General features: G+C 36.4%; 1 protein-coding gene across 1 annotated transcript in view; it reads left to right on the top strand.

Annotated features, from left to right (window-relative positions):
- Nucleotides 1–11,580, top strand: part of LOC104986729 (ATP-binding cassette sub-family A member 3-like) — a 201,002-nt gene that overhangs the window by 168,877 nt on the left and 20,545 nt on the right. Inside the window, exons 23-25 of the mRNA XM_010837415.1 lie at nt 7,632–7,819; nt 9,911–10,036; nt 10,288–10,482. Coding sequence (XP_010835717.1) covers nt 7,632–7,819; nt 9,911–10,036; nt 10,288–10,482 — 509 coding nt within the window. The remainder of the gene's footprint in view (nt 1–7,631; nt 7,820–9,910; nt 10,037–10,287; nt 10,483–11,580) is intronic.

Consider the following 11,580-nt stretch of genomic DNA (forward strand, 5'->3'; position numbering starts at 1 on the left):
CTTTGGAACTCTGCATTCAGGTGCTTATATCTTTCCTTTTCTCCTTTGCTTTTTGCTTCTCTTCTTTTCACAGCTATTTGTAAGGCCTCCCCAGACAGCCATTTTGCTTTTTTGCATAACCCTGTAAACGAGACAGCAAAAGAGACACTGATGTATAGAACAGTCTTTTTTTCTTAAACATTTTTATTTCATTTCACTGACTAGAATTTCCAGTACTGTACTGAATAGTAGCCATGGCAGTAAACACCTTTGCTTGTTCCCAGGCTTAAGAGGAAGGTATTCAGTTATTCTCCCTTAAATATGATTTTTAGCTATGAGTGTTTTTATGGTTCCTCTTTATTGGTTTGAGGAAGTTCCATTCTATTCCAAGTTCATTGACAATTTTGGTAATGAATGAGATTAAATTCTTTTTCTGTGCCTTTGAGATCATGTGGGGATTTTGTCATTTATTCTTTTACTATGGGGTATTAAGTTTATTTTCTGATGTTAAACTATACTGGTTAAGAGGAGTCATGTTAATCTGATTTTTATTTCTTTGCAGATAGCCTCTTTATTACTCTAAAAACTTCTGTCTTCCAAAAATTGTTATCCTTAGTGTTGTGAAATTTTTCCATGAGCTGTCTAGACTTAGATTTTTCTCCTCTATATTCTGTTTATCATTTGATAGCAATTTCAACCCAAAGGCTCTTGTCTGCATTTAGTGGCAGGAAAATATCTATAATTTCACTTATTATCACTTTTCCTGATCCCTTCTGTATTCTCTTTCTTGAACTCTTACTCTATGACTGCTGTACTTCCTACACTTGTCTATAGAAGAAGATAGACAAGATCCCTGGTTTCATGGAGTTTATAATGTGAGTTGTGGCAAGTGGGAAAAAATTTTGAAAGTAAGTAAATAGACACAATAGTTACAGTTTGAAGTAAGACAGTAAGAGAAATAAATGAGGTAATTAGTAACTTACATCACTTCAGATAGAATACTTACGGAGGTCATTACTGCAGAGTGTGATTAGATGACTAAAAGAATGAGATTGATCTAACCAGTGAAGAATGAGAGGAATAATATTTCACATAGATGGAAGACCAAGAGAAAAGCCTCAAATCAGGGAAGGATCTTATATATTTAAAGAGTAGAATGGAGGCTTGTTTGGAGCATACGAGTCCTAAGTCACTTCAGTTCTGTCCAACTCTTTGCGACCTCATGGACTGTAGCTTGGGGTCCTATGTCCATAGGATTCTCCAGGTAAGAATACTGTAGTGGGTTGATATAGATATATATCAAGATATATATATATATATATAATTAAGTTATTTATATGTAATTTAATATTTTGGTTTAAGGTTTAAGTTTTCTACTTGTTAATTTCAGATATTCTGTTTATAATTTGCTTTTGCTTTACTTAGTTTTATTGCATATGGTCACAGTATTTGGCATTTAACTATACTGGAGCTATTTATTAAGGTTTTCTTTATGACCATAAACATGGTGATCTCATTATTGTTGTTCGTTAAGTCACTAAGTCCTGTCTGACTCTTTTATGATCCCATAGACTGTAGCCCTCCACACTCCTCTCTCCATGGTGTTACCCAGGTAAGAATAATGGAGTGAGTTGCCATTTCCTTCTGCAGGGGATCTTCCTGATCCAGGGACTGAACCTGTGTTTCTTGCTTTAGCAATCAGATTCTTTACCACTGAGCCACCAAGGAAGCCGTCGTTGTAATTGGTGTTGTTGATCTCTCACTAATTTACTATTATGTTTATATAAAAGCAGTATAGTAAGAGGATGGCCTGGAGTCATATGGCCTGAGTTGAATCCTGGCTCTGCAACTTCTTGGCTCTACACCTCAGTAATTTCACTGTTGACCATGATGCTTGAATATTTGTTATGTTCCTTTTTTAGGTTAGAGTGCTATGCATGAGGCATTTTATTTTAAATATGTTTTTTGACTATATGAGATCACCATGTGGCTTTGGCCATTAGTGTATCGATGTGGTGGTGGTGGTGGTGGTGATTTAGTGGCTAGGTCATGTCCAACTCTTGTGACCCCATGAACTGTAGCTCGCCAGACTCCTGTCCATGGGATTCTCCAGGCAAGAATACTGGAGTGGGTTGCCATTTCCTTCTCCAGGGGATCTTCCCAACCTAGGAATCAAACCTGGGTCTTCTGCATCACAGGCAGATTCTTAACCGACTAAGCTTTGAGGGAAGCCATACAACTATATTAAGATATTTTTAAAATATTAAACACTTTGCATTCCTTAAATAAACACAATTGTCTGTGTATCTATCTATTCCATTTGTTAATATTTCATGAGTTTTTTAATCTTTATTTTACAAAATTAAAAACATAAATAATATTTACAAGCATCTTAAGTACCAGCTTATAATACTTGACAGTTTTTAATCATTTCAAATTGAGTTTTCCATAAGCTTTTATTTTTTTTTCCATAAGTTTTTAAAATGCAAGGTTATTCATCACTGAAGTAGATGAATAGTCCTATGAGTTTTTTAATCCATGTTTATGAGAAAGATTGACCTGCTATTTTGTTGTTTCATACTGTGCATGTTTGCACTGTATATAGAGTTTATACTAGTAACAGATAGTGAACTGTGGAGTATTTTCTAGTTTTTTTATTCAGCAGACTAGCTTATGTAAAACATCTCTTTACTCAATATTTAGTAAAATTTACTTTTAAAACAAGACTTGATATTTTCTTGATAGGTGCCTTCTCAGGTATTGGTTTAATTCCTTAAGATTTGAAATGTAAATATTTGTAACATAATGACTTATAAGACATATAGAGATAGAAGTAAATGGACAATTAGATTAAAAGGGAGCCCTCAAATATGCCAAGGCATATATGGAATTTTGATGTATAAAGGAGATGGCATCATATATTATTGGGCAAAAATACACCATTTAATAAGTGCTAGTAAGTGTATCGGAGAAGGCAATGGCACCCCACTCCAGTACTCTTGCCTGGAAAATCCCATGGACGGAGGAGCCTGGTAGGCTGCAGTCCATGGGGTCGCTAAGAGTTGGATACCACCGAGCGACTTCACTTTCACTTTTCACTTTCATGCATTGGAGGAGGAAATGGCAACCCACTCCAGTGTTCTTGCCTGGAGAATCCCAGGGACAGGGGAGCCTGGTGGGCTGCCGTCTGTGGGGTCGCACAGAGTCGGACACGACTGAAGCGACTTAGCAGCAGCAGCAGCAGCAGTAAGTGTATTTCCAGAAAAGCGAAAAACAGGTGGATCCATATTCTGTACAGTTCAGTTCAGTGCAGTAGCTCAGTCATGTCCAACTCTTTACGACCCCATGGTTTGCAGCACACCAGGCTTCGCTTACTCAAACTCATATCCATCAAGTTGGTGATACCATCCAACCAACTCATCCTCCATTATCCTCCTGCCTTCAATCTTTCCCAGCCTCAGGGTCTTTTCCAATGAGTCGGTTCATTGCATCAGGTGGCCAAAGTATTGGAGTTTCAGCTTCAGCATCAGTCCTTCTGATGAATATTCAGGACTGATTTCATTCAGGATTGACTGGTTGGATCTCCTTGCGGTCCAAGGGTTTTCTCCAACACCACAGTTCAAAAGCATCAATTCTTCGGCGCTCAGCTTTCTTTATAGTCCAACTCTCACATCCATACATGACCACTGGAAAAACCATAGCTTTGACTAGACAGAACTTTGTTGGCAAAGTAATGTGTCTGCTTTTTAATATGCTCTCTAGGTTTATCACAGCTTTTCTTCCAAGGAGCAATCGTCTTTTAATTTCATGGCTGCAGTCACCATCTGCAGTGATTTTGAGCCCAACAAAATAAAGTCTGACACTGTTTCCCCATCTATGTGCCATGAAATGATGGGACCAAATGCCATGATCTTAGATTTTTGAATGTTGAGTCTTAAGCCAACTTTTTCACTCTCCTCTTTCACTTTCAACAAGAGGCTCTTTAGTTCTTCACTTTCTGCCACAGGGATGGTGTCATCTGCGTATCTGAGATTATTGATATTTCTCCCAGCAATCTTGATTCCAGCTTCTGTTTCATCCAGCCCAACATTTCTCATGATGTACTCTGAATATAAGTTAAACAAGTAGGGTGACAATATACAGCCTTGACATACTCCTTTCCCAATTTGGAACCAATCTGTTGTTCCATGTCCAGTTCTAACTGTTGCTTCTTGACCTACATACTGGTTTCTCAGGAGGCAGGTAAGGTGGTCTGGTATTCCAATCTCTTTAAGAATTTTCCAGAGTTTCTTGTGATCCACACAGTCAAGGGCTTTGGCGTAGTCAATAAAGCAGAAGTAGATATTTTTCTGGAACTCACTTGCTTTCTCGATGATCCAATGGATGTTGGCAATTTGATCTCTGGTTCCTCTGCCTTTTCTAAATCCAACTTGAACATCTGGAAGTTCACAGTTCATGAGCTGTTGAAGCCTGTACAGACACACACACAAAAAATCTAAGTGGAAATAGAGAGGGTAAAGTTCAAGAATTTTATAAGAAAATATGTTAAAATAGTTTTATGACATCAAGTACAAAATAAGAAAATTAGTACAAAAATCCCTGAATTATAAAGAAAGGATTTATAAATTTGACTACATTAAAATTTAAAACTGTTAATTTAAAGGCATTCTAAAGAAATAAAAGCCTCAGAAGCAAATATATTTGTTAACACACATATAAATAACACATATATAATGAACAAAGCATTACTATCTGGAATAAGAATGATAAATTAAGACAAATTATGCTATCTAGAATAAAATGGGAGAATAAAGACATGAAGAAGAATTTCACAGAAATAAAAAAAGAATAAAATATGGTCCAAAAATGGCCTATATGGAGTTACCATAAACCTCATTAGTGATCAAAGAACTACGAACTTGGACCACAATGAACTATCACTAAACAAAAATTTTAAGTCTGAGGTCGAGAAGCATTACAATGTAGAGAAATGGAAATAAATATGCACATATTGTGAGTGAAAATAATTTACTGCTTTGAAAAATGTGTTAGCACTAACCAAGCTTGACATGCCAATTACCAATATTTTTACTCCAAGATGGAAAACCTTAATAAATGTTTTCTTCAGCAATACCTGTAATTTCAAAAAGAAATGGAAATAGCTTATGTCTATTAACAGCAGAATGTAATGATAAATTAAGGCTTTTCTCCCTATATAATGGAGTATCATAGAGGAGTGGAAAGGTATGAACTTCAGCTGCAAACAACAATATGAATAAATCTTAGAAACACAATGAATATTTTTTAAACCTTGCTGTGATGACTACAAACAACATGATGCTATTTTTATAAACCTCATAAACAGACTATTACCAACAACATAATATTTATAGAAATGCATGTCTCTGGAAAATTTCCAAAGAAATAAGACAATTATATCTGGAATATTGATAGTAGGGGTAAAATCAAGGAGAACATAGTTAGAAGGAAGCTATTAATAATGTTTTGGTTACTTTGTTAAGTGGGAGGTTCCTGAGAGCTCATTTGATGTTACATTTTTAAATAATTTTCAAGTATGAACACTGAAATAAAGTAATATTTGAAATTCTTTATATATATGGCATGAACTATTTAAAACTCTACAGATAAAATATTAGAATATTTAGAAACTTTAGCTAGATTGCTGAATTAAAACCAAAAATCAGTATATAAAAATAACTTGAAACTGAAAGTGACAGAGTAGGTATCTCCAAGGATCTGTCCCACCCTTGAAACAAGGATTAAGGTGTCAGAATCAATTCTCTGGAACTCTGAAATTTAATCAAAAACTTACAAAAAGCAGGGAAGTAGAAAATGAAGAAAGAAGCTGCTCAATTTTGCCAAGAAAGCAATGTAGAGTTTTAACTTACCTGCTTACCTTCCCATTTTCCAGCCAAGCAGCAGTAACTGTGATGATAGTAATCTGCATTCCTGGTGCGTTTTCTTACACCAGAAGGGGCAAAGAACGATTCCTGTTCTCAAAGAATTGTGGTTATGTTTTTAGATCCGTCTGACAATGACCCAGTGGATCAGTTCAGGAGGTGCACTGTTTAGCTCTTCTTGGAACTTTCTGAGGGCTGGAGCAACCTCCTGGGCAGCGTTGTCAAAAACATTTAAAGGGATATGCTAACCACAGCCACCTAGGGCAAGTGACAAGAAACAGAAAGCAAGTGGCAAGAAAGAAAAGCCTAAGAAGTTAAGAGGCTGGGGAAAGTGACTTGAATGTGAGGGGATTAATCAATTACAAAAACTCCCATTTGCAATGGATAATTCAGAGTGCCACATGCAGATTCAAGGCTGAAACCCTGATAAGACTTTATGAATAAACTCTCTGATCTTTACGCCCTGCATAAGCAAGATGTGTGGACTAAATAAAAATTGTACATGGACTGGTTAACCATTTTGAGAGCCCCAGCTCACAGCTAATCTAAAATGGATAGGAAAAGTTTGGTTTATGTGTGTGTGCGTTTTGCTCCAAACATTTCAGGATATTTCCATCAAATCGCAGCTAATAGCTAAGTTAGCAGAACAGAAACTCCAGTGATCAAAAATAACAAAATACAGCCTTTACAAAAACAGTTTACAAAAGTTACTAAACAAATAAGTCGGTTCAGTTCAGTGGCTCAGTCGTGTCCGACTCTGCGACCCCATGAATCGCAGCACGCCAGGTCTTCCTGTCCATCACCAGCTCCCGGAGTTCACTCAGACTCACGTCCATCAAGTCAGTGATGCCATCCAGCCATCTCATCCTCTGTCGTCCCCTTCTCCTCCTGCCCCCAATCCCTCCCAGCATCAGAGTCTTTTCCAGTGAGTCAACTACAACCCACAAAAATCAAAAACAACAGAATTATTGGCAATTAAATAAAACAAACAAAATAAAGGTATTTATGGTATGTTTAGCTATTATTGTAGGTCATGCCTACTGTCCTTAAAGTCCTTCAAAGTGAGAAGATATTTTCTTCTATAAGTGGGAAAAGAGTATTGGTGGCAACACTTGTGAGGAAGAAAAGAACAAAGTTTAGACGTAAATAGGTAATAATTGATATTTCCTGATTTTACTACACAGAAAATTAGCTAACACAAACATCTAAATTCTAGATATGCAAATAGGAGGCATCTTTGATATGTGAAGATAATACAATCACTCTTTTTTTAATAAGAATTGCATTTTCTGTGCCAGTATGCAAAAACACTAATTTTGTTGTAATAAAATACACATAACATAAAGTTTACATTTTAAAGTATACATTTCAGTGGTACTGAGTACATTCCTAATGTGCAATCATCATCACCATCTAGATCCATGATAATTCTGTTTACAAAGACTCAGCTTTTGAAACTCACTCAGTATGTAGTAATGTTGTTGCCTATCAAAACCAGTTAAAAAAAAAAAAAGAAAAAAAGCATTTGCAGGGGAACTGTTATAATAATCATAAATATCAGCGAAGATTAAATAAGAAAGACAAAATGTTAAGACAATTGCTTATTTTTCATATCTATACTTCTCTAACTCTAACTTAACATTCATTTTCTCCTATATTTCTTAATATTTGGTGTCATCCTAGACTTTGCATAAGTTTTTAAAGTAAGGCTATCTCTTTTATCACCCTTAGTTAAGAAGAACAATGTCTACAGCTTTGGAGAACATGGGATTGCAAACTTTTTGATTTCATCAGCTGCCTTGGGCTTAATTTTTCTGCTTTTGCTTTTTTGTCTGGAAAGTACATTCTGGAACCTGAAAAACTTTGTCTTTCATAAAATTGTATTTAATGTCTATAAGATATTTATGAATGGCAAGAAGGTGAGTAACTAATGCAGACTCTAGATACAACTCAAAGAAAGCTCAGCATTAGGTCAGAATGTATAAATTAACATATTCCTACCTTTATTACTTAATAAAGAAGATATCATTCAATTATACCAAGATCTAACTGGGACTAATTTGAATCACAGGTCTTTCATCTTAGTTTGAATTTTCAATTCTGAATTTTGAATCCTCTGCCTACAAGAAAATAATCCATAATAATGAACTGACTATGATAGAAAGTGCTGCCTTGTGCCTGTACAGTTTTTGAGGTGTATTTGGTTGTAATTATAGAATTGACTTCTTTAAAGCTGTATAGAATTATAGAATTTCATGGTCTCTACCAGTCAGGATTTTTTCCTATTGCCTAGGATTAAACATATAAATATTGTGTTGAGATTTTTTTTTCCTTCCCTTTCTTAGTTTCAAACTTTAACATTCTTAGGCTGAGATGGGTCTCTACCAGTCAGATTATTAACTATTGCTTTACATAGGTCTCATAGTTCACACAATCTCAGAGTTTTGCCTTGGGATTTTTTATTTTAACTGTTCATTCATTCAGTAATTGAACTCTCACTGATCTACACTAGAATAGAACCAAAAGTAAATAAATAAATCTTTTTTAAAAAAGAATATAGGAATATATGAAAGAAATGAACAAGGAGGGTTTATTCCATGAATTAGTTTAATATTTGAAAATAAATCAGTGTTACAATATTGATCACCTCAAGAAGAAACGGAGAAGGCAATGGCAACCCACTTCAGTACCCTTGCCTGGAAAATCCCCTGGACAGAGGAGCCTGGTAGGCTGCAGTCCATGGGGTTGCTAAGAGTTGGACACGACTGAGCAACTTCACTTTCACTTTTCACTTTCATGCATTGGAGAAAGAAATGGCAACCCACTCCAGTGTTCTTGCCTGGAGAATCCCAGGGACAGGGGAGCCTGGTGGGCTGCTGTCTATGGGTCGCACAGAGTTGTGTTTATATGTAAAGCCTACAATAAACATAAAGGGAAGGACTAAATGTTTTCCCTCTAAGATTGAAAATTGGGCAAGAATATTCACTCTTACCACTTGCATTCTATCAATTTTGAGATTGGAAAAGAAAAAAGCAGCTCTCTTCTCACTCTTTTGATTAGCATGTTTACTGAATTAGCATGTGAACTGGATATATCCTCCTGCTCCATTCCTCAACCATTACCATTAAATGAGTACTTGAATTAAACATGAGCAGTTCAAAACAACAAAATTTTGCTCAAGCAGTAACAAATTAGTATTCACAAAACACACCATGTTGTTTCATTCTCACACAACTTTTATTAAGCTCCCACTGTTAATGGCAACCTTTCTTCCATCCCCACCCTACCTTCATTCTCTCAATATATTTTTTTTGGTCTCCAAACTCAGCTCAAACTTCACCAATAAGGGACCCTAACCAAAAAAAGGAGCTCATTCTTCTCTCTTAAACCTAATGCTCTCTTGAATATATTTTGGATGTAACAAATCACACTAGGTAATAAGTAAGTATCATTGTCGCTTTTGTTCTCCACAAAATGTCCATGTCACTGGCAAGGACATACTGCTTACTCATACTTGTAAGAAAATTTGTTCATGACTACAATTTCAAAAATAAGCAAGTCATGGGAATTCCCTGACAGTCTAGTGGTTAAGACTCCAGGCTTTCACTGAAGGGAGCACGGGTTCAGTCCCTAGTTGGAGAACTAAGATCCTGCATGCCACATGATCAAGAAAAAAGAAAAAAATAAGCAAGTCAGGAATAAATTTGTGCATAAGAGTTCAGAAAGTCAGTGCTGTGCTTAGTTACTCAGTCATGTACAACTCTTTGTGACCCTGTGGACTGTAGCTTGCCAGATCCTTTGTCCATGGCGATTCTCCAGGCAAGAAGACTGGAGTGGGTTGCCATGCCCTCCTCAGGAAATTGGTAGAGAAGCTCATTAATAGAAATTACTCAAATATTTTGTGACATCTTTGAAATTACTCCCTCAGGTCAGCTTTCAAAAAGCCACCCAGTTTAAGCCAAAATGTCTAATGTTTATTCAAATCTGTGATCTTTGTCTTGAAAATATAGGCTACAGATTCCATCCACCTAATCAAGGAATATGGGGATAAAGATGTAATAAACGAAAGAAAGAGAGTCCAGAAACTGTTACCTAGGTTGATGGCTGTCCCTTTGCTTTTCAATGAACTTACAAAGGTAAAGTCATTCCATGTCCAACCTTGCACTAAGATTTAGCCCACCTTCCCTGCCACAAATTTGTTGGTAGTATTACTAATTCTTTGGAGTTCTATGGGATCTATGTACATTCTGGTAAAATAGAGGACTGAAAGGGGAAAGGCTCTTCTGAAACTGTACATACATAACAGTCCACAGGGTCTGAGGTTATGGTTATGGTTGACCCATTATCACTCCTTCAGCACATTGTGGTTCTCTTTTAATTTTCTCAGACTTACTACAAGTGTCCAGTTGTAAAGGCTGTGAGAAATATCTCCCTTTTAGTCCCAAAGTATGAGTGCTTTGGATTACTTGGATTAAATGGAGCCGGAAAAACCACTACATTCAAAATGTTGACTGGAGAAGAGATCACAACCTCTGGAGTTGTGTTAATTGATGGCATTAACATCACTAAAAATATCAGAAAGGTATTTCTAGACCTAATCACTGAGTTCGAGTCCTAAGGTAACCAGAGAAATGGGTGGAGGGCATGGAAAAAAGCATTGAGATATATATAGATATATATATATATATATAAGAATGTATATATATACATTCTTTTTCTCAAATGTAACAGACTGCAGGGACAGTAATAGTCATGATAACATCTTGAGTTTGGGAAAAGGCAAATACTCTTTCTGGCTGAAAAAAATCTGATTACCTGTAAATGGATCAAATGAAAAACAGGAAGAATGGTTATTTCACATAACCTGCTCTTACATAATTGGAGTTTGATATAAAACAATGATTTTTAAAAGGGATTATGAAAGATACTGGAGAAGACAATGGCACCCCACTCCAGTACTCTTGCCTAGAAAATCCCATGGACGGAGGAGCCTGGTAGGCTGCAGTCGATGGGGTCGCTAGGAGTCGGACACGACTGAGCGACTTCACTTTCACTCTTCACTTTCATGCATTGGAGGAGGAAATGGCAACCCACTCCAGTGTTCTTGCCTGGAGAATCCCAGGGACGGGGGAGCCTGGTGGGCTGCCGTCTCTGGAGTTGCACAGAGTCGGACACTACTGAAGCGACTTAGCAGCAGTAGCAGCAGCATGAAAGATACTGAGAAAGTAAAATTTGTCAAGGTTTGGGCTCCATTTGAATGTGGGTTATAAGAAAAGAAATATCTTGAGCCAATGAATGAGTGAAAGTTCCATTTTTCCAGATAGTAAAGACAAGAGATGAGTATATTTGGAGAAGAATATGTTGAATGTTAGATGTTTCTGACACATTTAAATGGGAAAATATCCAATAGACAGTTGGAATCTATGATAGTGAATTGATATGGAGATATAAATCTCTCAGAATTCATCAAAGTACAAGTGAAATTTAAACTGTGAGAGTAAGTGAGACAGTCTATTTGGAGTATGTATAATAATGAGGAGAAAGATATGGGCTGAATCCTGAGGATCAACAACATTTCTAAGACATGGAGTGAGAGAGAGAATAATTGGAGAAAAAGTTGAGGAAGATTAGTGAGTTAGGAAGAAAATCTGGGTACATATTTTTTAATTGGGATATAGTC

Source organism: Bison bison, unplaced genomic scaffold, assembly GCF_000754665.1.
Source record: "Bison bison bison isolate TAMUID 2011002044 unplaced genomic scaffold, Bison_UMD1.0 scf7180017864072, whole genome shotgun sequence".
Taxonomy (NCBI): Eukaryota; Metazoa; Chordata; class Mammalia; order Artiodactyla; family Bovidae; genus Bison; species Bison bison.